Source organism: Brienomyrus brachyistius, chromosome 4 (assembly GCF_023856365.1).
Source record: "Brienomyrus brachyistius isolate T26 chromosome 4, BBRACH_0.4, whole genome shotgun sequence".
In the NCBI taxonomy this organism is placed as follows: Eukaryota; Metazoa; Chordata; class Actinopteri; order Osteoglossiformes; family Mormyridae; genus Brienomyrus; species Brienomyrus brachyistius.
Genome location: NC_064536.1, coordinates 35,559,151 through 35,584,287, shown reverse-complemented (window position 1 = coordinate 35,584,287; position 25,137 = coordinate 35,559,151). Strand labels below are relative to the sequence as shown.

Genomic DNA, 25,137 nt, shown 5'->3' with positions numbered 1-25,137 from the left:
GCTAAGGCGCCCTTGAAGCCTAACCCTAACCGTTACAGCTACCAGCCTGACACCAGAGATGAGGGTGGACACTTACAGGGCTCAGTGATTGGTAGATAAATAATTTTGTTTATATTTTGTGCTGACACCTTGCCTCATGTTTGGCCTTATCACCTTGACTCACACCCCTGACATCATTCTTAAATTATCAAAAAAAAAAAAAAGCAGGAAGATGGTAAATCACAGCCATAACTGGATGTTACAGTGTAGGCCCTGAAATGGCAGCACAAGCCACACAAACACCATTTGATCAAAACACTTTATTGATGTTTGACAGCAGCTGGCAGTGTAGCTCCATCAAGCCCAGTACCACGCCCTTCTGTCATGGTGTGTATAAATTATGCAGGTTCTGTAACAGAGGATAAAGTACTTGATTTAAACTCATTGTATCCCCCCCTCCCCGCACAGTACACACTCCATCGCAGCTTGCAGGCTGCCTTTGGGCGGGTACTGCGAAGATGATTGACAGGTATGTTACAGGTATCTGTGCTCACAGCTGGCCCCCCCTGGTGGCTGGCCGCCGTAAGCCTCTTCAGTCATCATCCACCGTGGGAGTGATGGTTACTCCCCTTCTGATCTGCCCCCAACCAATCAGGCTGCAGGACGACACACGGATTAGGCTGTAGAGCACACTAAATACATAGCAGTACATGAGCTCATTCTTCAAAAATGTGACAAAAATACATACCTGCATTTCAAAGCTCTAAGCAGTAACATACAAGTGACAGCCCTCATGCAGCACCCCATGTGTGTAAAGCCTTTTAAGGTGGCCACTAGTTACCAACAATAAATGCAGCACTACAAACCTTAAGGCAACCATGAAGTTTTTTTGCTGTTTGACCATGTTACTGAAGTTGAACCGCAGCAAACATTGAACATTCTGGTTTATAAAATCAGTCACACTTTTGGTAAAAGCATCAGTTAAGCAAACAAAGGGTTAAATATGCACAGTAAAGACCCGAAAGTGTGCTGGGTAGCGTGCAAGATGCCGAGCATTACAAGGCCCTGTCCACTCACCGCCAGTGCTTCTCCACGCGCCTGCTCAGTGCGATCTTCTCCCCCACCTCGGTGCACACGGGGTTGGTCAGCACGATCTTGGCCAGGTCCGCTTTGACAGCACTCACACGGCCCCCCGTCGATAGGGACCCGATGTTGACCATCAGGACCTCGTTCTTTGACAGCTTTTGAACCTGAGACACGGTCCCGGAGTGTCAGATACTGACCGCAGGATGACTCGGTAGAGAGACAAAGACTAGATCACGTCCCGCCATCCACCTTACCTTAGCCGCCTTCTTGTCCCCCTCCGTACGCACTCCCAGCAACCGCCGCAGCAGGAAGTAGGAGATCTCGAGCTCAGTGAAGATCTCAGGCAGCGCCCCGACAGCACCAAGCACCTGGCCCACCATGCGGTCCGCCCGGCACAACGTGGGGTCAATCTTCGTGCCCACACCTGTGTCAAACACCAGTGGCTGTCACTAGGGGGCCCTCATGTATAGGCCTGGGGTATGAGAGGGAGATGGGGTGCTGGCATACCGATGAGCCCGCCGGGCGCAGCGTACTGCAGGTCGTTATGCTCAGCGAACAGCGAGACGATCTTGGAAAAGATGGGTTTGCACATGAGCTTCCCCTCATGGTCCTTGGAAACAATGCCGGGCCGCACTTCCAGCTCCTGGCCCACCTGCGTGGTCAGGAAGAGATGGGCGTGAAGCGAGGCTGTACTGATGCCTCCTGGAGGATGATGGACATCACTGCACCAAATCCCACAAACACCGATTCACAAGCACTGGACAGCCTTGTGCACAGTTCATACCTGCAGCCTCTTACATAATGTTTTTCATGCTCATGACAGCTGCATAATTGGATGGATGGGATACCCTCCAGCCAATCAGGTGCAGGGTTGCAGGACAAGGGTGACTCACCTTCAGGACCCCTTTGAGGATGCTGCCCCCGGCCACACCCCCTTTCAGGTCATCCACCTCGCAGCCCGGCTTGTTTACATCAAACGACCGGATCACTGCAAGACAGAAAGCAGCAGTGAGACCGCCCCCTAAAGGCAGGAAGCCCACAGCTCTTACCCCTTAATGCAACTGAGAGCCACTTTACTCATTCAGTCTGAAACCCAGAGAACGATGCCATTTCATTTTAATTTTCATTTTTGCAGGATTTTTGCGCACAGACTTTGGAAACTAAATGGCAAAGCGGAGATAATTTATAATTTTTTTTCATTTTATTTTTTTGCAGAAAATACCTCCCATATTTGACCCATCAAGCTTGCTTGGGGAGAATTCAACTAAGAGCTAGGAAATGTTACAACTCTGAGCTATGTTTAACCCTCTGAGGTTTAGGGGTGGGGAAACACACTTTCACTGACTTTCATTTCATTTCATTCAATATCAAATTTAATTCATGGCAAATATATTCTCTTATACATTGGTTTTGGCATTAAACTCATCTTAATTTTAGTGTACTTTGTAAATATGTCAGATTTATGTGAAGTTTGTAATGTGACAAAGTATAGACATAACAAAATGCAGTTTGGAATACTTCCAGAAACATAAGTACATAGTAAGCAATGGTGGAAGTTTCTTTTGGTCCCAGATATCTGATCAACAAAGTCTTGGCTATATGAAGGTAACTAAATGGTGTAGCTGCAACATGCAGTTGGATAAATAAATAAGAAAAACATGTCTATTTCTCAGCTCCTTTCATTGAATACATAGCAACTTTATTGTGCATGAATGAGCCATTGACACCTGGCCACGTCCCCCCCCCCTTTTATGGCACTGATGGGGATGTATCTGGATCGCATTTCACTGCTGTGTCGTTCATCTAATTACCATGCGAATTCAATTTGAATACGCGGAAATGCTGCTATTTATAATGCGAATAACAATTTTCAGGTGGGAGCGGCGCTACACGCCCCAAATGCAGGTAAAACAAAGTAATGTGACAGTTTACTTTTTTGCCGGTTTAACCTAATTTTAAAAACTTTAATACTTCCGACAATGGACGTTTTAAAAAGAAGACAGATTACGGATTTAGTCAGTGTTTCTTATGTTTCTACGATAAGATTTCAGCGAGTTATGAACTGAAATACACAAGAAACATATGCAGCACCGAGGACGATGCCGTTGACTCCAGAGGGTTAAAGGATCCCAAAGCTGTAGCCCACTAATTTCCACCTGTGGCCACGAATTCTAGTATTTAAACTAATATTAAAATATCCATTTGCCTGAACAGCATCCAGACCTGTTAAAATCTTATACACCTAGATCATGTCCCCCCTTAGTCTCCTTTGCTTGAGGCTGAATGGATTCAGCTCAGCTAACCTCTCCTCATAAGACATTCCTCTAAGATCAGGAAACATTTTTGCAGCCCTACATTGAAGCCTTTCCAAAGCAGCAATGTCCTTCTTAAGATATGGTGACTAAACCTGCACACAATATTCTACTAGAGGTCGTACCAAGGAATTGTATAATCATAGCATCACCTCCCTTGACAAACTCCACACACCTAGAGATGTAACCCAACATCCTATTGGCCTTTTTAATTACTTCCCCACACTATTGAGAGTGGGACATAGAAGCATTAACATACACACCGAGATCTTTCTCGTAATCAGCTACCTTTATTTCCGTGGAACCCATAAAATATCTGTACTTTATATTTCTGCTCCCTGCATGGATTACCTTACATTTACCTATGTTGTCAATATACCTTGTCGTCATCGGCAAATTTAACCAGTTTACTGTACGTATTGGTGTCAATATCATTAATGTAAATTAGGAACAATAGTGGTCCTAAAATTGAACCCTGCGGTACCCCACTATGAACACAGGCCCACTGTGACATTGCACCTTTAATAACTACCCGCAGCTTCCTGTTTGTGAACCAGTTTTCGATCCAAGCTGCTACAGTTCCTAAAATCCCTGCTACTTTGATCTTAAAGCAGGAGCTGTTTGTGGGGGACAACATCAAAGGCCTTCTGGAAATCAGTAGATCAGATCATAGGCCTTTATGTAATCAATTTCTCTTGTAGCTTCCTCAAAGAACTCAAGCAGATTAGTTAAAACAGGATGTACTTCTCTTAAATCCATGTTGACTATCCCTCATAAAGTCATATGAATCCAGCTAATCTACCATTTTCGCTTGGGGTACAGCTTCTATTATTTTTCCAAATATACAAGCTAAACTAATTGGCCTATAGTTTTCTGGGTTACCTCCATCACATTTTTTGAATATGGGTGTTATATTAGCATGCTTCCAATCAGAAGGTACCACACCAGCAGATAAGGATTTCTGAAAGTTGAAGTAATACTGAAATTATTTGAGCTTAGCTAGGCTTTGTAACGCATCAGCTTCTGTATATTATATATATACACATATAAACACACATACATACATACACACACAGACATGCTCCTCTACTTACGTACTTTCAGACATAAGAAACAAAGAGGACTGTAAATCCAAATTGTGTTCCTTGGGCTCCTGTTTCCTGTCCACAACCTCAATTTTTTTCTGTGCGCCAATTATGCCTAGTGCGACTTCTGCCCGCTACTCCCAGAGCGCGGCAGCATAGCGTGCGTACTCCCAGCATCCTAGTTACCCTTAAAATGATATTCAATAACGACTTGAAAACATTTCAAGTTACGAACGGCCATTCGGAACGCAACTCATTTATAAGTAGAGGAGCGTCTGGGAGTGTGTATATTATATATAATATGAAATACACACACTGCTTTGGAAAAAATTTGCATATTTTTTGTTTCACTGATTTCTCTGTGTGTCTGTGAATGATATATATATATATATTTTTTTTTTGCAAACTGCAGCCTGGCTCTTCTCTGTTTCTCATTAATGAAGGGCTTCTTCCTTGCTTTATGGGACTTATGTCCTGCTTCTAGGAGCCTGATATGAACTGTCCTAGCAGTGCACTTCACACCTGCACTTAATGTTCTCCATTCCTTCTGAAGGTCACTTGACATCCTACGATTCATGAGAAACTGTCAGATAAGTTAACAGTCATCTCTGGCATTAGAAAGTCACTTCCGCCCTCCGCCTGGCTGGTTTCTGGTCGTTCCCAGTGTCTCCTGCTTCACCTTATTCTTGTGTACTGGTGTCTTAGCAATTTTGAGCCTAGAAACAACCTGCTGCTCAGTATAGTCTTCTGCCAGCAGAATCACGGTTAAACCAGGATTTACAAGTGCATTGGTCTCTATTTATTTCCAGAGCTCTGTCAGTGTTTGTGTGTATGTGTGTATACACCATACACACGCACACGACACTGGACTAGTAATAAGAGCGGGTATGTCACTGGCGTCCTCTGTTTTGCACAGCTATTCACTGTAGTCAGTCATTAACTATATCGGTTTCATTTTTAATTATTAGACCTTTACTATCCTGTACTACTATTAAATTCTACTATTAGTGATTTCAGCTTTGAAACTCCTTTGGTTACAATGTTGAAAGAACCTTAATGTCATCCTTAGCTTCCAACGCAATCTTCCTCTTAGCAAGTCTAATATTTTTTAACTGAACCTCTAGACTTGGACGCTCCTGCCTTATTCTGACATCGCTAGTAATTTTCCATTTGGGAACCGAGCCCTTTTCCTCCTGACTTATTCATAATTTCCTTAGTAAACCACCTTGGTTGCAGTTTCCTAGATTTAGTTTTGCTGAAAACAGGTATGAAGTCCTCTTGCACTTGTATCAATGTGCTTTTAAAAAATTCCCATGCCTCTTCAACTGTTTTGCTCTTTAACTCCATCTAGTTTACAGTTTTTAATTTCAGACTCATACCATTAAAGTTAACATTCCTAACACTGTATATTTTTGTTTCGGACTTTGCTCTTTGGACACTAAAATTAACCTTGAATTTATCCATGTTATGATCACTACCGTCCAGTGGTTCTAAAACCTCTAATTTTCCAATCCTATCCTGGTTATTAGAGAAAAAGATCAAGAAGGTCTTCTCCCCTGTAGGGGTATTAACAAACCGAGTTAAAAAAAAAAAAAAAAAACACAATCCTGTACTAATTGCACCATCTCAAGTTGATTTACAGAAGAGCCAGAGACTGTGTCCCACTGTATCCCAGGTAAATTAAAACCACCCATAACCACCACATCATTTTTTTTTACTCATAATCCTGATATCGTCATATAACATTCTGCTCTCCTTTGCAGCTACATTAGATGGTCTACAACAAACACCGACAATTAGGCCATTTGAGTTTTTATCATCTAGTTTTATCCATACAGCTTCTGTACTTTTATTTTTATCAGTGAGCTCCCTTGCCTGCAAGTTCTTTTACATATACTGCAACACACCACCTCCCTTCCTGCCTATCCGGTCTCTACGGAACAACATGTAACTCTTGAGCATTTCACTAATGGATATTTATCACAGGCAGACCCTGGTGGACTTTTTCACCATTCCCAGACGTCTCCACGGAAGCAGACAGGAAGCGCCAGCGGCGGCTCACCGATAAGACGGGGCTCGGACGTGAAGTCGCGCAGCGGCACGGGAATCTTCTTGACTATGTATTCGCACACCACCTCAATGTTGTACTTCAGCTGAGCAGAGATGGGAATGATAGGGGCCCCCTCCGCCACCGTACCTGCAGGGGGCACCAGACCACACAGCAAATCCTAAGGCCTTGCCCTCGCAGAGCATGACAATAGAGGTGGGCACAGATAACGTACTCATGGTTGCACTGTTGTAATACATGCTTACCTCGTACCACATACACATACAGAAATATGAAAATCTTTACTAAACATGCTGCCACGTGTCAAACAAAGTTGCTTTCTCTACCTTATGTCTTTCATTATCTCATATTTTATATTTTTGATACTTTACATTTTTATTTACTTAATCTAGTTCATTTACCCTTAATATTCACATGTACATCAAAGCATTGCTGTATAATCACACACGTTGAATTTCCTGTAACTTGTTACAATGACAGTGAAGGCATCCCACCCCATCCCACCCCACCCCACGTGCCTCACCCTGTACGAAGGCCAGGATCTGCTCATATTGCTCTTTGGCCTGGCTCTCCTTCACCAGGTCGATCTTGTTCTGCAGGATGAGGATGTGCTTCAGCTTCATGATCTCGATGGCGGCCAGGTGCTCCGATGTCTGGGGCTGCGGACACGACTCATTACCCGCTGTGGGGGGGAGAGTGTTATGGGTAAGTGAGCGACAAGCGGCATGTTGTGTCCCAGTGACGAGAAGGTGGCTGCTCACCAATGAGTAAGAGGGCAGCGTCCATCACTGCTGCTCCGTTCAGCATGGTGGCCATCAGGATGTCATGACCAGGACAGTCCACAAAGGACACATGCCTGTGAGGGAGAGGTAGGGTAAGACACCAGCGCCTCCTACTGGAGACCCTGAGTGTTCAGGCCCAGGTGTTCACTCCCCAATCCTAGTTTACCATCACTGTCCAATGAAAAACAGGAATCGCTGAAAGAACATTACTTTAGAAGCGTGAAAAAATGCATTTTTGCAGAAATTACTTTATAAACCAGCCCATAATGTAATGAAACACCCTTAGCACCACAAATAGAAACCTATCTTTACATAGCCATCAGTGAACGGTTTTGCAGCAATGCTAAAATGTGAGATTGAAAGTAATCATACATAAGGGCATCATGAATACAAATTTCTAACTAGTACAAATAAATATAAATGATATAGATTATTTCATAAGAGATTTTCTCACTGGTCAATTATTTGTCAAATGTTATCAGGAGATAGAGGAGAAATTCCATCCATCCCTCCCTCCATTTTCCAAACCGCTTATCCTTCTGGGTCGCGGGGGGTCCGGAGCCTATCCTGGAAGCCATGGGCACAAGGCAGGGAACAACCCAGGATGGGGGGCCAGCCCATTGTAGGGCACACTCACACACCATTCACTCACACATGCACTCCTACGGGGAACTTAGTAACTCCAATCAGCTTCAGCATGTCTTTGGACTGTGGGGGGAAACCGGAGTACCCGGAGAAAACCCCACGACGACATGGGGAGAACATGCAAACTCCACAGTCCACCCAGGCAGAGGAGAAATTCATTCTATAATGAAAAGTTACCATAATTCCATACCATAAAAGTGGGCGTGTATTCGTCGCGTTGTTCTGACTCCCTCAGTCAGTACATTCACATGCACAGCTAAGCCGAGCTACGGTCATAGCTGGACTACGCCATTTAATCAGGCTACTGTCTCAGCATACATACATGGGAAGGGAATCGATTTATTAATCGAAATATGTCTGACTCCACTACTATAGGTGGTGATATGACTCCTTTCAGCTCGTTAGTATTGGGCTTTTTCCAGTTGATATATTACGTCACAGATGTAAAAAAACAATTCATAAGAATGGATGCCTGGATTAAGTGACATAAGCTTTAACTGTGATCAAGATAGCAGAACAAGAAATAAAGTATTTTGTAATATACTCCATGACAGCACGGTATTTTTCAAATATTGCAATGTGATTTTGTTGTAATAAATATTGAGGTACTTATGAAACTAAAAAAGGAATTCAACATAAATTTCTCACGAACCTGTCTAGGAGTGATTTAAACAGCAAGGACGAAAATGATTATGATTATTTTGGAGAACACATGCAGATCTCATGGAAAAGCAGCGGAGGTAAACATTAAACTGATTTTTAAACATGGGTGGAGTAGTGGCTCTGAGGCTAGAGATCTGTGCCAGTAACTGGAAGGTTGCAGGTTTAAATCCCATCAATGCCCAGAGTTATTCTACTCCACTGGGCCCTTGAGCGAAGTCCTTAAATCTGCAATTGCTTCTTCCTGGATATGACGTTAATCTACATCCAGCCTTATAAGGAGGTCCTCCAACTTACAGGGAAAAAACTTGGGGGTTGCACTCAGGTTCTCATTCCTGAGGTGGTTTGTCTTGTGACGAGTGCGGCAACACACTGTATCAGTGCATGCTTCTTACCTCTCTCCTCTTTAAACACGTAATAGATTATTCCTTTTCAAGATTAACATTAAAATGCAAGGTTGTATTCCTATGAGAGAGTAAAAAATGTTTTCGCAAGACTTAAACTCCCTGCGCTAATATCCATACCAAACTGAAGGTTTAAAAGAAGAAAAAGTCTGATTTTAATCTAGCTAACTAGCGATGTAAAAATTGGATGTGCACAACATGCATTGCTGGTATTAAATTTGCACGTCACCTCGCTTTGTGATGTCATTTGCCGCTGGTACCGGTCTTTACACCAGTGGAAAACCAACACCTTGAAGTACCATAGTTTTGATAACTTCTTAAAGTACCAAAAGTACGGTACTTGGTGCGGAGGGAAAAGCACCCTTTTGTTGAGCGATGAACTGGACAGCTTTACACGCTGTATATTTCATACATGCTGTATGTCCTCTGCTATGCTCCAAACTTCTTCTGTTATTTCCGGGTCAAAGCCCAGGGGTAGAAACTATGGAGCATGTGCAATAGCGCCTAGGCCAGTTTGAGTCTGACTGAACGTATACATGCAGGAGTAAATCGATTCCCAATCGCATTATTTGAGTGTCTTAATCAGACTAACAGAAATTTGAATTAGTACAATTTCAGTCGGACAAACACGTTTACATGTACTTTCTGGTTTTAGTTGGCCTAATACAATTCTGAAACTTGATCCTCGGAACCCACTGCCCTGCTTGTTTTCCAGCTATCCCTGCCCTACACACTGCTGATTGACTGAACACACCTGATCCAGGTAATCAGAAGCTGAAAGACAGCTGGGACTTGTGTGTGGGGCAGGGATAGCTGGAAAACAAGCAGGGTGGTGCCCAGCCTCAGTTTCAAGCCGCAAGCTTCAGCTGATAGCTGGCTTACCTGACGAGTTTGAAGTTGCCCTTGGTGCCTGGAATGTCTGTGGGGAACTCGTCGGGGGTGCTGCTCCCACACGAGCGGTAGCACTCTGGCCTGGGACAGCTGAGGTCATCCAGCTTGTATATCTGTGGTCAGACAGTGGTGGGCGTGAGGAAACAGACGGGTCAAACCGGGAACCCAGCACAGACAGCCCCCCCCGGCAGTGACCGAGCCCCTCACCTTAGCATTGGCATAGCCAAGCTTGATAGTGATGTTCCTCTCCAGTTCATTCTTGAACCTGACGGTGTGCACCCCCGAGATGGCTTTCACCACCGTGGACTTCCCATGGGCCACATGTCCGATGGTGCCTAGCAAGGTGTATGGCAGAATCAGCAAAAAACAGACGGAAAGCACAAGCGACAGTGATCTGTTTGTGTGCGTGAAACTTACCGATATTGATGGTGGCCTGCCTGCTGATGATTTCAGGGGAGAGTGGCGACAGTGTGCTGACATCCTGTTGGGTGGGGAGAGGGGGGGTCAACCACGGAAATGTTTTACATACATGCAGTTCTTCATGAAAACCGTCCACCTCCATTTCATCACCAGTAGTTCTCAATCCTGTTCCCGAAGGACCACTGCCAGAATGTTTTCATTACAACCCACACTGCTTTCAACCTCTCATATTCAATATTAGCCTATTAAGGATCATATAAGCCTGATTGAGGTAGGGTTGAAATGAAAACATTCTGGTGGGGGACCTAGAGACAGGATTTAGAACCACTGGTGGACACTTAATTGAGAAAGCATTATTTAGTCAGTAGCCATATATATGTTGAATTGTGCCCTTTACATTTACATGCATTTTTTTAGCAAACACTTAAGGGTCTTGCTCAAAGAGCAAATAGTGATATCACTCTGCCAGCCACGGGATTTGCAACGTACCACTTCCCATGTTGTATTCAATTCCTTGCTAAACACACAGAAAGCTTAAAAAAAAAAAAAAAAAAAAAAAAACAGCCCGACCTATGGCTAACTTTTTACAGTGTGAAACAGCTATGAGTTAGAGATGGTATGTACAATCGTAGCACATGATCTGAGTCTTCAGTTGAGGTTGTGGGGAAAACGCCCAGCGCAATAGACTCAGAGGCTCATTACTGTAACATAAAACACGCAGGGTTCCGTGACACTGGTTTACGGCGACTCCAAACTCTGCAGAGGGCCGCTGTACGAAGGCCTGGATACTGTACTGTTACAGCTAAATCCTAATTTAACGACGGCGTTTATAAGGCATCGTCCACGTTAACGGCAACAGCTGATGTTGATTTCCTGTGTCTGGAGTTTCCTGGCACTCCGCGGGCAGGTGACCCGAGTCGTGTAACGGGGCTCAAGAGGTATGTTAGGCGGAATAGGGCTTTGGCGTATGTGTTGTGAAGATCCCCATTGACCGAAGAACCATGCCGCCGTGGGTCCTACATCACTCGCATCATGTGCGGTCTGGCTACCGGCTTTCATTATCCGCCCATACAGATATACGCGGCCCGACGCGTCTTTACACGAGCCGATGCAGATTCTAACCTTACTCTCGACGGGCTCGGTAAGAAAGAGACATTTACTCACCAAGGAACTTAAATCCTGTTTAAAAAGATGGGGCTGCCCAAGCGTCACTCCCGACTCGTCACCCGCCATCTTGAGCGAAAAAGAAAATTAGGAGCCACCGCTTCCGCCTGAATGCTTTTATTACAGGGCCGTAATATTAAAAGGCATTTATCAGAACGAATTTATTCATTATATATAATATCATGACAAATTAAACTCATGTAGTTATCGAACCACGCTGGTCAGTTGGTGTTTTTAAATGGACTTTTGATAATAAAAAATAGGCGTAGTGTGTCTGTTGATAACGGGTGATGCAATAGTGTAGGTTGCTTAGATTACTTTATCTGGAAAATATCCTCTTTAAACAGAAATATTAAGCAAGGTCCTCTGTATGGTAGTTGTATACAGCAGTCGATTTAAAATGCTCTCTTTGGTTTAATGAGACATTAGTTTGACTTTATGGTCATATTTAAACTTAAGGAATAGTTGGGGTCCGTCCCCTCTTTCTGATGTCATTATGACAGTTTTTTGTAGTTTTAATGCTTTTGGAAATAAACTGTAGATGTCCAAAACCAAGAAAGCATAGAAGGCATGTAAGATTATTTGACACTGTCAAATTCTGTATTTTTTTTCTTATTTGTCTTTTCCTCGACGCATCTGTATATGTACCCCTGGCAAGGTTTAAAATTTGGATGTGGACTGTGTTCCTTGTACATCTTTTACCTTTATCAATAAATGTGATTTGGGAGAAACGATATGTAAGAGATTATGAATTTACATTGTAATATTTATATTTTATATTTATATTGTTCATGTATGTACTGTTTTGTTTGTACAGTACTTTAACGTCAGTAATGTTTTAACAAAACGTTATCTGGTGTATAGTTGTTTTGTGTTGTATACGGCTACACATTTTCCTTGAATTATTTGAAGAGCATATATTTTAACAGATTTTTTATGAGAAAAAATAAACGATTTTTATTGGTCTTTTGACAACATTTGAAGGAAAATATTTCAAAGGCTTTGTCCGTGGATCCTGGACCGTGCCCATAACTGCCTCTTATATTGCCGTTTTCTGACCCGAGAGGCTGCGTCACTGAAAATGCCCAGATTCATTATCACTCATTGAATTATAGTCACTGGCCGCTGGGTTAAGGAATGAGCTCACTGTAAATTATTATCTACACATTATTCCCTGTTTATTGTATACTGTACGGTGTGCACTACACGCTGTTCCCTGTACATTATCTATACATTATTCCCTGTTTATTGCATACTGTACGGTGTTCGCTGCCCGCTGCTACCTGTTCTTTGTACATTGTTGTCTATAAACTAACCATGTTTATCGTATATTGTACAGTGTCAACTGCACGTTACTTCCTGTTGACTGTACATCATTATCTATGCATTATTCCCTGTTTGTCGTATACTGTACGAAGTTCACTGCTCCCTGTTCACTGTACAGTGGATAGAGCCTGAGAAGCGCAGGAAGTGACGTCAGTGCGGCGAAGAATATGGCGTCTGCGAGGGCTGGGAGCGCTGTACATGGACACTGTTTTGTTATCGGGTGTCAGTGATGGTAGCTGGGAAAAGCGCAGGAAGCGAGGAGAGCCGCTGACGATGAGCGTTTGAAGACCGGCGCGTCGCTCCGGGTATCCAGCGTCACTCCATGTCCGAAGGGGCCAGAGCCGCCTGGTCGAAGCGGGGCTGCGTGGAGCCGCATCGCCGAGGTGAGCGCTCGGCGCCCCGGTGTCAGTAGCGGACTGCCGGAGCCCGGCATAGGATTTAAAGCGCCGAACCTGCGTGGGGAAGCGGCCACGCAGACGGCTGTGTGACAGTCGTACGGTTATAACTGGAAATGAGGGCCGTGTGAGTGGGATATTTATAACCAGCCTCACCTCTGGCGTCATGCCATTAAAGGTCACGTTTGGCATTTAAATAACAACTACATGTCAGCGTGGGTTGTCACCGCACGCCGAAGTGCAGTGCTTTTACATTCAAACATGGATTCGTTTATTTCGATGCAAGTCGGTCTGCATGTAACTTTATCCACACAGGATGTCTAACAATGAAATTATTTTCAATCAATACTCCCATGCTGTGCTGCATGCCTTTTTGGTACCTTTGGTAGCTGCGGTATCTTCTCTAGCGCCGATCTTAAGCAGTAAGTGGATATGTGACGCTCAGGTTCGTAAAAAGGGTGTTGATTGGCACTGTATCTGCTGGGCATCACAGTAGACAGGTGCCATCCTAGTTGACATAAGGACAGCGCTGTTGTGCCGGTTGACACAAGGCAGCTGCTGTGCGTTCCTGCCATGCAGTTGGCATTATCTGTGGTAGGCGGCATTGCAAACGGGTTGGTTTGTGGGGTTCCTGATGTTCTCTCTCTCTGTGTGTTTGTCACATCACAGAGCAGGGGAAATACAAGCAGAGAAAATGTGAGCTGGCCCTCGGTACCTCATCAGGCAAGCCCGTGTTAGGCCCCGAGGGACCCAAGAGGTAGATCCCCCCCCCCCCCTCCGGGGCCACTCTCTGATGCATGTTTACTCTGAATGATTCACAATGGGTTGTTTCCATGTGTGGATCAGCAAAATGTTGCTGATCCACACATGTTGTGTGGTCACATGTGTCTGTTTGCGTGTGTGACCCCCCCACCGCCCTCCCCGGCACAGGTGTGAGATGGCAGGGGACGTGGAGGTGTACCTGTCACAGGCCCATGATGGCAGTGTGTCCTCTGGCTTCCGCGCCCTCTACGAAGAGCGCCTCCTGCTGGACGTCACCCTGCTCATTGAGGAGCAGCACTTCCAAGCACACAAGGCACTGCTGGCCACGCAAAGCGACTACTTTCGGGTCATGTTCACGGCGGACATGCGCGAGCGCGATCAGGACCGCATCCACATGAAGGGGCTGACGGCAGCCGGATTCGGACACGTGCTGCAGTTCATGTACTACGGCACGCTGGAGCTGAGCATGCCCACCGTGCAAGAGATCCTGCAAGCTGCCATGTACGTGCAGCTCACTGAAGTAGTGGAGTTCTGCTGCTCATTCCTGCTGGCCAAGATGTGCCTGGAGAACTGCGCCGAGGTCATGCGCCTGCTTGAGGACTTCAGCGTTGCCGTGGAGGGTGTGCAGGAGCAGCTGGACGCCTTCCTGCTCGATAACTTTGTGCCGCTGATGGGCCGCGCCGACTTCCTGTCCTACCTAAGCCTGGAGAAGCTGCTGGTGTACCTAGACAGCGACCGGCTGAGCCGCTTCCCCGAGATTGAGCTGTATGAGGCAGTGCAGGCCTGGCTGCGGCACGACCGCCGGCGTTGGCGACACACTGATGCCGTGGTGAAGAGCCTGCGCTTCTGCCTCATGACGCCCGCCAACATTTTCGAGAAGGTGAGTGGTCCAACATTGCATGCCAGTGGGTCACGGTGCCCAGTGCAGGGTATGCCAGTGGGTCACGGTCCCCAGTGCAGGGTATGCCAGTGGGTCACGGGGCCCAGTGCAGGGTATGCCAGTGGGTCACGGTGCCCAGTGCAGGGTATGCCAGTGGGTCACGGTGCTCATTGCGGGGCATGCCAGTGGGTCACGGTGCCCAGTGTGGGGCATGCCAGTGGGTCACGGTGTCCAGCCTGGGGAACTCTCTGTATCTCCCTCTGACTGTGGCTGTCTCCCATCAGGTGAAGACCTCAGAGTTTTACCGTTACTCACGACAGCTGCGGCAGGAGGTGGAGCAAGCGCTTAGCTACTTCCAACAGACCAATGAACAGCCGCTGCTGGACACCAGAGCCAACCGCATCCGGTCGGCGCGGCCACAGACGGCTGTCTTCCGTGGCATGATTGGCCACAGCATGGTGAACAGCAAGGTGCTGCTGCTGCACAAGCCCAAGGTGTGGTGGGAGCTGGAGGGTCCGCAGGTGCCGCTGCGGCCCGACTGCCTCGCCGTCCTCAACAACTTTGTCTTCCTGCTGGGCGGTGAGGAGCTAGGCCCTGATGGCGAGTTCCATGCCTCATCGAAGGTGTACCGCTACGACCCGCGGCACAACTCCTGGCTGCGCATGGCCGACATGTCGGTGCCACGCTCCGAGTTCGCTGTGGGCGTGGTGGGCCGCTTCATCTACGCCGTGGCGGGCCGCACGCGTGACGAAACCTTTTATTCCACAGAGCGCTACAGCATCGCTGAAAACCGCTGGGAGTTTGTGGACCCCTACCCCGTCAACAAGTACGGCCATGAGGGCACCGTACTGGACGGCAAGCTCTACATCACTGGTGGTATCACGTCCTCCTCCACCTCCAAGCAGGTGTGCGTCTTTGATCCCAGCAGGGAGGGGGTGCCGGAGCCCCGGGGCCGCCGGGCTGCCGCACTCAGCGGCTGCTGGGAGAATAAATCCAAGATGAACTATGCACGCTGCTTCCACAAGATGATATCGCACAATGGCAAGCTCTATGTGTTCGGGGGCGTGTGTGTGGTGCTGCGCGCCTCCTTTGAGTCGCAGGGCTGCCCCTCCACCGAGGTGTATGACCCACAGGCCGACGAGTGGACCATCCTGGCCTCCATGCCCATCGGGCGCAGCGGCCATGGTGTGGCGGTGCTGGAAAAGCAGATCATGGTGTTGGGTGGCCTCTGCTACAATGGCCACTACAGCGACTCCATCCTGACCTTTGACCCGGAAGAGAACAAGTGGAAGGAAGATGAGTATCCCAGGATGCCTTGCAAACTGGATGGGCTGCAGGTGTGCAGCCTGCACTTCCCAGAGTATGTGCTGGAGCATGTGCGGCGCTGCAGCTGAGGGGTGGAGTGCCTCCTGCTGGCGCCCTCTAGTGAAACCCAAACTGTTGATTTTTTTTCTGTAGTACCCATCTTTGTGGCTACATTATGTCTCTGCAAGCCTAGCGAAATAAATACACTAAATAAGGACAGGAGAGCATAAAACAGTTTATACCTGTTGGAATAAGTAACACTACAGTCAAATTCTACCCCTTTTATTCTTGAGACCAGAGCTTACTTGAAGACAAACGTGTGACCGACTGGGATTTGGGTGCCCCATCAGGGTTTGGTCATTTTAGATCGTTTTTAAAGAGGCAGATTTTTCAAAAAAAAAATTCAAAAGAAAACTAAAGATTTTTGCAGATTTCTGGGATAATTGTTTTCCACCAATCATGACCAGCAATCCCTACAAGTCCGTCTCAAGTCTTTTTATTTCCAGCTGTACCTCTGGGTCTTTCACTCTTCCTGTGATGTCATGCAACTTCCTGTGATGTCATGCCATTTCCTGAAATGTTTCGCCACTTCCTGTAATATTAGGTCTGGAATTTGTCTGTCCGTGTGCAATGCTGGCAGGCAGGGACCAGAACTAAAGAAATGCGATGTAATGTGTGTAAAAGAGGTGATGAGTTACCTGCAGTCGGAGGGCTACATGTAGGTGGGGGGTTATGGGGGGGGGGAGGGGGGAGATATGCACTGCACTGTCTGAGATTGGAAAGTTTATGGCTTCCAGAGTGTGTAGATCGCTGTCTGATCGTCTGTCCGCCTTTCCTGCTGTATTTATTTCCCGCTCGTGTGTCCTGTGTTTCCTTTGCCTTTATAAACGCTCCCTGTCACAGCCGCCTGCTGCCCCGTCTGCTCCTTCACTCTCAGACCCTGGTGGCTCTGAGGGTGACCTGGGCGTATCTCTGAATCTCTGATGCCTCTTGCTGCTCTTTGGTCTTGCTACACCCCCCGCCCTCTGCCCCATGCTGCATCTCCATGCCACAGTAGGCATCTCGGTGTTCTCCTTAGTGGGAATGAAGCAGGTGTGTTTGGGCGTCTCCCCCCACCCCGTGCCGGTTCTGCTGCAGCTGCCAGTGGGGAGTGGGGGGGGGGGGCTTGCTGAATATCCCCATCGCTGGGCGACCTTGCGCCTTGTGCCCAATGGAGCAGGATTGTCTTTCACCTGTCCGTTCTCGCTGCCTCCACGTTTGTACATATCTGAGCTATTTCAGTCCATTCAATACTCTGTACAGATATAACCCCCTTCGTCCCCCAGCACATCACCACCTCTTCTTACACTCTTACGCTCCAATCCTTTCCTCTGCCAAAAATGACATATTCGCTTGTAGGTGACAGATTTCTAGGAAATATGAGGATTACTGACAGTATATTTACTGCTGACTGGCTGCTCACTGCAGAACTTCACTCCATAAATAAACGTTCATACTGTACAACCTGCTCTGCTTGCTGTCTGGTGAGACATCTGCCCGTGTCGCTGTGTGCTGCTCCAGGCAGAGGGCAGCCTGTGGAACACTCAGCCAGAGTGGGACTGTGCCTTGCACATATCTGTCTGTGTTTGTGTGTCTGTGACTGCTCTGCATGTTTGTGACTGTGTATGTGTGTGTGTTCTCACCGTGTGCCTGTGCCCGACTGTGACTGTGTGTTGTGTTTCCATCATGACTGTGACTGTGCTATATACTCACCGTGTGTCTGTGCCCATCTGTGATTGTGTGCTGTGTGCACACTGCGTGTCTCTGGCTGATTGTAACTGCTTTGTCCTCACCAGGTGTCTGTGCCGGACTGTGACTGTGCTGTGTTCTCACAGTGTGTCTGTGCCCATTTATGACTGTGTTTTTGCACATGTGGTCATGTGTCCAGGCTCACTGTAAAGTTCGTGATATACTCTTGTGTAAGTTTCCCCATCTGCAGCACCATCAGCTAAAAGCATGACTGTTCTTCGTACCTGGCCTTCAGTTCACAGATCCATTCATTAACTTCTAAGGAACACCGTGAGTGTTTGTTTCCAGTGCGAGATATGACTCCTCCCTGTTTCACACTGTAATGTCACCATTATTCACCATTCAATGAGTTAGGTGAGCCGGTTCCCCAGGCTGTAAAGTCACATGACCCAAGGCCTGTAGTGCAGAGACAGCAGGATGTTAGAGAAACATCACACACAGCTGGGTCCAGCGCCTAGAGTCAGAGGGACCCGCTATGAGTCGATGTGGCTTAATCGCCACTGGAGGCCGCTGTTCGCACAGATGGACAAACCAAAAACCTTAATGCTCTCTTCTCAGAGGAAAACACGTGAATAAGGTAAGGAAATGATAGCAGAGGCTTTACTGATGTAATTTCATAACAATAATGTGATTCTTAACACAATTGTTTCAATATCTTTTATTGGACATAGCCAGTACTTAGTATTCATAAAAAACTGCCGGTTGTAAATAATGTTATATTTCTATGCATCTGGATTTTTAACATTTTTTAGATGAAATTCAAGTTTTTACAATTCAAATGTTTTTAAACAGGGAGGCTTCAGAATATCCCTGAAGTGTCATTAATGTGGTACCAGAGTGTTTCTGCTGAGGAATCTTAAGAACTGTTCATTCTGAGGCAGCCTGAAGGTGGCGCTCTGGCCCAGTGTAACATGCTACTTGGGGGAGAGGTTATTTTCTCTCATTGTTGCACTCCGCCACTCTCACTTCCTCATTGTCTATCTCTCCACGCAAGCTCGCGGTTTTGTTACTGAAATATGACCGGCTTAGTCCTGCTCAGCCAGGTATATGCTGACAAATATGACAGAGATGAGCGTGACAAGCTCTCTCAGGTACTCACAGTGTGGGCGAGTGCCCACACACATCGGCACACGCATGCAAAGAATGATGTTTACATCCCCTGCTGTAATGTGACATTGCCATCCTCGCTGAGCACATCTTGATGCTCCACCTAATGTAGCCCATCTACCTTCTGAGCAGAGCGCCTCCATCAGCTCAGCAAGGGCGTTTGGACCTGTGAGGAGGGACATGCAGCTCAGCAGGGTGGGATCTCCTGAAATCTTGCTTCGGAGCTTTGCTGTACCTTTGGATGTTTAAATGCCCTCATAAGATTTCCTGATAACAGTTCTGGCACGACACCCACAACACACCCCTTTCACATTTTTGTCTCTCTAAGCTGCCTCTCCTCAGGCTCGTGTGTGTGTGCAGTGTCTGTAGCAGCCCGGCACTGCCCCTCCACTTGGCCCCTGGGACCGGGCCGGCGCTTTCCGAAAGGGAAGTGCTGGCTGTGAGCAGATGGGGCCGACTCCCTCCGTACTTCAAGGGAGGAAGCAGCAGAATATTCTGGCTCTTTCCGTCAGCATTTCAGCTTATGTGTGCTTATGGGCTGGGGGGGGATACTTTCACCACCTGGCAGGCATTAAAGGTCAGGAAAAGCAGGAGCTCAAGAGGCTGGTAGCTGTGAAGTGTCCCTGGAAGCGAGTCAGATGCCCTCAGGCATCTTCTCAAATATTTATCTACTTGTGATCCTGCCTTGTGTGTGATGGGGTGTAGGGGGCGTGGGGCCTACCCAAGGGCTAATCGTGGCATGCTCAGTGCATCTGACAGGAAGTAGGGTAAAAAAGTAGTTAGTGATGGTTTATTTCTTACCATATCTTACCAAACCATCGCTAAGTAGAGCGAGGAACCACAAGCATCTTATGGGGAGTGGAGTATGAAAAAAAATGCTGTAATTTATATGGCACATCACTGCCAGTGAGATTGCTGACTGGCACAAACTATCTCATGACCACCAGCTCAGGCAGCTGACACCCATAAAGCCCAGCGCAGTCTGACGCAGCAACACATCTGTAAACTACTACATATGTGCCATGTGCAGATGACATTAGCTCAGTAGTGACAGTGTGAGAGCTGATGTTGGGCTGGTTGACTTTGCAGCACAAAATGTAGGGGCTTTAAGGTGGCGGCTAAACACTGCTGCTAAATTCAGCATGCAGTCAGGTATCTTGTCCTCTCTGTCCCATCCCTATTGCCCAAGGAACATAGTCCTGGATCTCATCAATGTTTAACTGACTATGAACTTCAACCTATGGCAGGGGGGGGGGGGTCTTTGAGTGTTCAAGTTTTGCTCCATGTTCAGTGGCTCTGATTAATGCCCTGTGCTCCTTTATCATTCATGGAATCTCCAGGAAATGACACAACAACCAAGAGTTACTCTTTTATTCATTTATATTTTTTTTATTAAAGGAAGAAGCGTACATGTTAGTGCAGCATTACAGGAAGTGGTGCATTACACGCAGAGCTGATTAGCATTGTGGTTTGCTGGGTGGCACGACTTTCCTACATAGCAGAAGCGATCAAACGAGATCAAACTAGCATTGGGTTTGAGGCTAGCGATGAAGGCAGAGGCTCCCCAGCCGGCTCATGCTGGCTCTGGGCCTGGCCCCCACCCCTCACTCTTCGGCGGACATCTTGAGCAGGTTCTCCTTGTCGATCTTGAAGAGGCGCCATCCCTCCTCGTGCGAGAGATCGGCGGCGCCGCGCCGCTTGTAGAACTCGATGGATGGCTTGTTCCACTCAGCCACAATGAAGTGCATACTGCTGCAGCGGCTCGACACGGCCGTCTGGCAGGGGAGAGACAGCCCGTCAGGCAGGGGAGGGAGCAGGGAGGAGGGCGGGGGAAGAACAGGGAGGAGGGCAGCATTGCCTCAGCTGCCAACAATACTCACATGACTCAGGTACTTTAAGATCTCTGACCCGATTCCAAAACCTGATGGGGAAGATACAGACAGCTGAGTGAACGTACAAATGCTCCAGACTGAGCACAGAGAGTGGCAGGTATAGGGAGCTCACCTCGATACTCTTCCATCACATAGAAATCTTCCAGGTATAGCAGTTTGCCGATCCAGGGGTCATATGTGAAGTAGTACATGGCGAATCCAACTACAGCATGACCTGGAATGCGAGTAAAAGTAATATATGAATGAGACTGACAGTTTGATGTCAGTGAGTAGCCAACATAAGAATTACACTGCAGAGCGGCTAAAATTCCTTTAGTGCAGAAACACCAGGGGGAGCCGGAGCCCGGGGCTGCTGGAAAGGCCAGAACACGGAGAGGCTGCATGCACCTTTGGCGCCATTGTGGTCCCTCGGCACCTCCGACACGACGCAGTGGTAGAATGGGTGATCCCCGAAGCCGTCCTCGAGCAGCTCTGCGGGAGCAGAGAGTTACGTAATCGCTTACGTCACCGCGGGGTGGGGGGGACCCAGAGTCCGAGCAAAACAAACCGTTGCCTCACCTTTCTCCGTCAACACGACTTGATCCTCCATTTGCTCATATTTAGCAAGTTCCTAGAAAGTGAAAAAAAACAGTTACACGTCAGTAAGCAAAGACGAGCTGTTAGCCGTGTTTAGGCTGGAAACTGCAAGCAGATCGTACATTATAATGTAAAGTGATGGAAAATGCATTTTAGTAACGGAAAAAGTTAGGTCTTGAATTCACATATACAGAGACAACCAGGTCGAAAATGAGAGGATCTAAAGTTAAGTTAAGCAAAATAATACATTAACCTGAATGTCACCAATAGGCGGCGGGGGGGGGGGTTACATTGCACCCGATCAAAACAAGATCATCTCAAGTTACCCAACTCCCGACCCCTGCCGGCTGAGCAGACTCAGAAAGTTTATTGTTTTTCATAGACATTCGGAAAGAGTTAATTCTTCCAAAGATACGAATAACTAGGCTGAATGTAAACTTCCTTATAACCGTAAACTACCTTTATGAGTCGCAATATGTCGGGCACGTCCTTGGGTTCCGCTTTCCGCAATATAAAATTGGCCATTTTCTTCTTTTACTCCTTTTCCCTTTTCTTACTAGTCCTCTGTACGTGAAGAGAAGTAAGAGGTGTTTCTTCATTCGTTTCCCAGGAGTTTGGCCTCCGCAGTCAGTCTGGGATCCTGACTCTTCGATAATACGATCACATGAAGATGCGCCGCCACTGCTCAGCTGTGCAACGTTTCCTTTGTCTGCTCCGCGTTTTATATAACTACTGCGTGTTTTTTCACCCGTGTCCCGCCCAATCAGAAGTAAGAGCCGGCCTCACGTCATCGCCCACATTCACTTGTCTGGTATACACATTCTCCGGAGTGGGAAAGCGCTCTGAGTGTAAAGTTAAGTATGATCTCCAGAGACCTGTCTTCAGAAACATCTAGAAAGCACACGGAAAAACATCGCTGCACTAAAAATTCCCTCACGTGGCTGAAAATACCTATAGGCTAGCAGATAGCGCCGTGTGTCCGATCCGCAAATCAGGGTGAAGTATCCAACGTATATTTTATTCTTCACAGTACTATAGACTGTTAACACGGAACGCACCTGTTCTCTTTGGTTTTTCTTGCACGCATTTTTGTGCATGCTTTTTATGTCTTGAGTCTTGCGTGGCCCATTTCGAATCAAGTTTGTTGTGCTTTCACTTTGTTTATTCTCGTACTGTGCCAGTATGCACCAACATTGTTCGTTTGATCAGAACACATAAAATTAGTGCAGGGTAATTTGACCCAAGATAAATGCAGGCCTGGGCCTAACTACGCAAAATCTAAAGAACAGTCCGTAGGTGACCGCCTTGCTGCCCTTCCTCACTCCACCCGATCAGCTGCTTTATATTTTTTCTAAAACAGGATCTTGTTGTTAGGGAAAATATGCTCAGTGGGAAAAAATGGATAACAACAAACTTTTTACACTTTATACCCGAATTTAAAGAACTATGGAATATGTAAATCAGATGAACAGTGGATATATATATATCCATGTCTGTGAATGTTTCAGAATTAAGAGAACACCTATACGCAGTTTAAAGAGGTGAGCATTTTCACTACCAGCTTGCATGCAGTGATGCCGCAGCTGCTCAGAATAGCTGACGTTATCTCCCCTGACACACATCCTGCGATTCACCTGCACTTCGCTCAGAAGATCGTGTCCGAGGAAATCTAAGGCACCCGACAATACTGTCTCTGACCTATACATTCGGAGTACCTTGACCGGCAGTTCGATGTATCATCCCTCTTTTGTGAGAGCAATAAAGTGAATTGTTCTGGTTTAAAAAAAGCTCTTATCAGATTCTCCGAAGCTGAACCCAAGTATAGAGACGGGTCTGTTTTATGAACGTGCACGTTGATCCAATACAATCCTCTGTGGACACATTTCCAATAACTGTTTAAGCAACTAAGTCAGGTTGCATGTTCGTCGACAGACAGGTAAAACTTGTGCAGCATACATAAGCAATATAAAGCAGGAAGTACATCGAACAAAACGCCCGTTCTGGAATACTTGTTTCCCTTCTTCCTATGAGAGGAACAAAAAGCGGCTGTAACTTGTCATAACCTAAGGGAAGGGTGTGCTTTTCTACGGGGTTCCAATCGTGCCAAAAATGCGTCAATATGTGCACGCAATGTCCACGTCGACTGAATATGTAACAGAATATTTGTCTGTCTAACTTTACATGGTACTTCTGTCATTTGTTTACGCCCTGTCGTTATGGCAGGCCAAAAGGGTCACAACCTGTTAATTGTTTTCACTTTAACATGCTCAAAATTGACATGTACATTTATTATGGAACGCCAAAGAGGTAAAAACACGTAAACACATAAAATGCACATTAACAATAACGTAGTTAACGTGTTTTATACGCAAATGTGATGCACACATTTGAACAAATGTGGAACAGTCCATTTGTGCGAGTAATTTTTAATTCTTACGGCCTAGCAGAAACTTCTCTCATATATGCACTAAAATGTATGTAAAGTGGCTGATTATTAATATTGAATTGTATGTGACACATATTGCGGACATATATGCCAAATATGTATTTAAATATATATACAGTGGAAACTGCTTAAAGCTATGACGTCTAGATAAAGTTCATCTGTTAGCGGATGATCGTTATTACCGTTTTTTTTTTTCTTTTTATTTATATCTCTGGCAGACTACTGTTATGATCCGCGGGTGAAGACGGGCAGGTAGGCAGGCTGGAAGTAGGGAAGGACGACGCAGGCAGGCAAAGGACGTGGAAAACTGGGGATTTATTGGGGAAACGACGAGGGAACATGGCAACAGGAACACAACTTCAATGACCGACCAGAAACCGGTAAGACACGGACTGAAATAGACAAGACTGGGCGAAAATAATAGGACACGGCTGGGCAAGATCAGGAAAGCACACGTGGATAATCAGGGGGCGTGGCAAACACGAGGATTGGACGAGCCAGACATGACAGAACCCCCCCCCCAAAGAGGCGTGCCTCAGGGGAGGCGATGGACGAGACGAGACTGGGGAACCAGGACCTGGAAGACAAGAACAGAACCATTAATGAGGGACAGGAGACAGAACGGACAGACAAAATAGGCACAGGGACAAGAAGTGAGACAAGACCTGGCAGCGGACAGGGTAGGCAGACAGACAGATCAGGAAAGGAGACACTGAGGGCACACGCGGAACGAAAGGGCCCGGGGTGAACGGCAGGAACACAGGGGGACGAGGAGCAGAGACAGGAGGAACAAAGGGACGAGGAACAAACAGAGGAGGAACAGAAACAGGAGACCATGGCAGAAAGGCCGGCGGAGAAAGGGGAGCCTGAGGGAGCCCAAGCAGGCGACGGGCAGCAGCCGGAGGGGCTGCAGGCGACCGGGAGGCTGGAGCCGGAGGGGGCCGAGGAGGGAGTTGGAGGGAGAACCAGGGAAGGGGGCGAGGGAGCTGGAGGGGACCCTGGCGAGGGCAAGGAGAGGAGGGGAGCCGCAGCAGGCGGCGACGTCCTCCGACGCGCAGGAGCGGGAGGACCCGCAGGCGACTGAGGAGCTGCCTCAGGGGAACCCGCAGGTGACCGACGAGGAGTCGGAGGAGAGAGGGAGGGAGGGAGGGAGGCAGGGCGACG

General features: G+C 47.0%; 3 protein-coding genes across 6 annotated transcripts; 1 reads left to right on the top strand and 2 right to left on the bottom strand.

The window, feature by feature from the left end:
* Nucleotides 1-284: 284 nt before the first annotated feature.
* Nucleotides 285-11,623, bottom strand: eif2s3 (eukaryotic translation initiation factor 2, subunit 3 gamma). 2 transcript variants are annotated; one of them, XM_049012122.1, is made up of 13 exons: nucleotides 11,497-11,623; nucleotides 10,330-10,393; nucleotides 10,120-10,247; nucleotides 9,904-10,025; nucleotides 7,292-7,386; nucleotides 7,054-7,212; nucleotides 6,525-6,659; nucleotides 1,959-2,053; nucleotides 1,573-1,717; nucleotides 1,320-1,489; nucleotides 1,057-1,229; nucleotides 534-635; nucleotides 285-388 (listed from the first exon to the last, which is right to left on the bottom strand). In XM_049012122.1, the coding sequence occupies exons 1-12, from the start codon at nucleotides 11,563-11,565 to the stop codon at nucleotides 572-574; spliced, it is 1,419 nt and encodes a 472-aa protein (XP_048868079.1). In that variant the 5' UTR covers nucleotides 11,566-11,623; the 3' UTR covers nucleotides 285-388; nucleotides 534-571. The 2 variants fall into 2 exon arrangements, with proteins under 2 accessions (XP_048868079.1, XP_048868078.1); XM_049012121.1 differs by having other exon boundaries at nucleotides 285-635.
* klhl15 (kelch-like family member 15) lies at nucleotides 10,929-17,671 on the top strand. 3 transcript variants are annotated; one of them, XM_049012114.1, is made up of 5 exons: nucleotides 10,929-11,270; nucleotides 12,941-13,205; nucleotides 13,887-13,974; nucleotides 14,148-14,859; nucleotides 15,144-17,671. In XM_049012114.1, the coding sequence occupies exons 2-5, from the start codon at nucleotides 13,145-13,147 to the stop codon at nucleotides 16,251-16,253; spliced, it is 1,971 nt and encodes a 656-aa protein (XP_048868071.1). In that variant the 5' UTR covers nucleotides 10,929-11,270; nucleotides 12,941-13,144; the 3' UTR covers nucleotides 16,254-17,671. The 3 variants fall into 3 exon arrangements, with proteins under 3 accessions (XP_048868071.1, XP_048868070.1, XP_048868072.1); XM_049012113.1 differs by lacking the exon at nucleotides 10,929-11,270 and adding an exon at nucleotides 12,002-12,068; XM_049012115.1 differs by lacking the exon at nucleotides 10,929-11,270 and adding an exon at nucleotides 12,312-12,644.
* A 2,750-nt stretch (nucleotides 17,672-20,421) lies between these two features.
* LOC125740667 (diamine acetyltransferase 1-like) lies at nucleotides 20,422-22,249 on the bottom strand. The gene is made up of 6 exons (XM_049012131.1): nucleotides 21,987-22,249; nucleotides 21,510-21,561; nucleotides 21,339-21,422; nucleotides 21,064-21,165; nucleotides 20,940-20,980; nucleotides 20,422-20,834 (listed from the first exon to the last, which is right to left on the bottom strand). The coding sequence occupies exons 1-6, from the start codon at nucleotides 22,050-22,052 to the stop codon at nucleotides 20,664-20,666; spliced, it is 516 nt and encodes a 171-aa protein (XP_048868088.1). The 5' UTR covers nucleotides 22,053-22,249; the 3' UTR covers nucleotides 20,422-20,663.
* Between the last annotated feature and the right edge of the window lie 2,888 nt (nucleotides 22,250-25,137).

Bases quoted from the DNA above. Each gene is read 5' to 3' on its own strand.
- klhl15 (XM_049012114.1), top strand. From the start codon at position 13,145: ATGTCCGAAGGGGCCAGAGCCGCCTGGTCGAAGCGGGGCTGCGTGGAG. The intron at 13,975-14,147 runs GTAGATCCCCCC...TCCCCGGCACAG, and splicing joins GGCCCCGAGGGACCCAAGAG to GTGTGAGATGGCAGGGGACG. The intron at 14,860-15,143 runs GTGAGTGGTCCA...GTCTCCCATCAG, and splicing joins CCGCCAACATTTTCGAGAAG to GTGAAGACCTCAGAGTTTTA.
- LOC125740667 (XM_049012131.1), bottom strand. From the start codon at position 22,052: ATGGCCAATTTTATATTGCGGAAAGCGGAACCCAAGGACGTGCCCGAC. The intron at 21,423-21,509 runs GTGAGGCAACGG...CTGCTCCCGCAG, and splicing joins AGTCGTGTTGACGGAGAAAG to AGCTGCTCGAGGACGGCTTC. The intron at 21,166-21,338 runs GTGCATGCAGCC...CTCGCATTCCAG, and splicing joins GGACCACAATGGCGCCAAAG to GTCATGCTGTAGTTGGATTC.
- eif2s3 (XM_049012121.1), bottom strand. From the start codon at position 11,565: ATGGCGGGTGACGAGTCGGGAGTGACGCTTGGGCAGCCCCATCTTTTT. The intron at 2,054-6,524 runs GTGAGCCGCCGC...TCTGTCTTGCAG, and splicing joins GTCCGAGCCCCGTCTTATCG to TGATCCGGTCGTTTGATGTA. The intron at 1,490-1,572 runs GTATGCCAGCAC...TGTTTGACACAG, and splicing joins TGCGCCCGGCGGGCTCATCG to GTGTGGGCACGAAGATTGAC.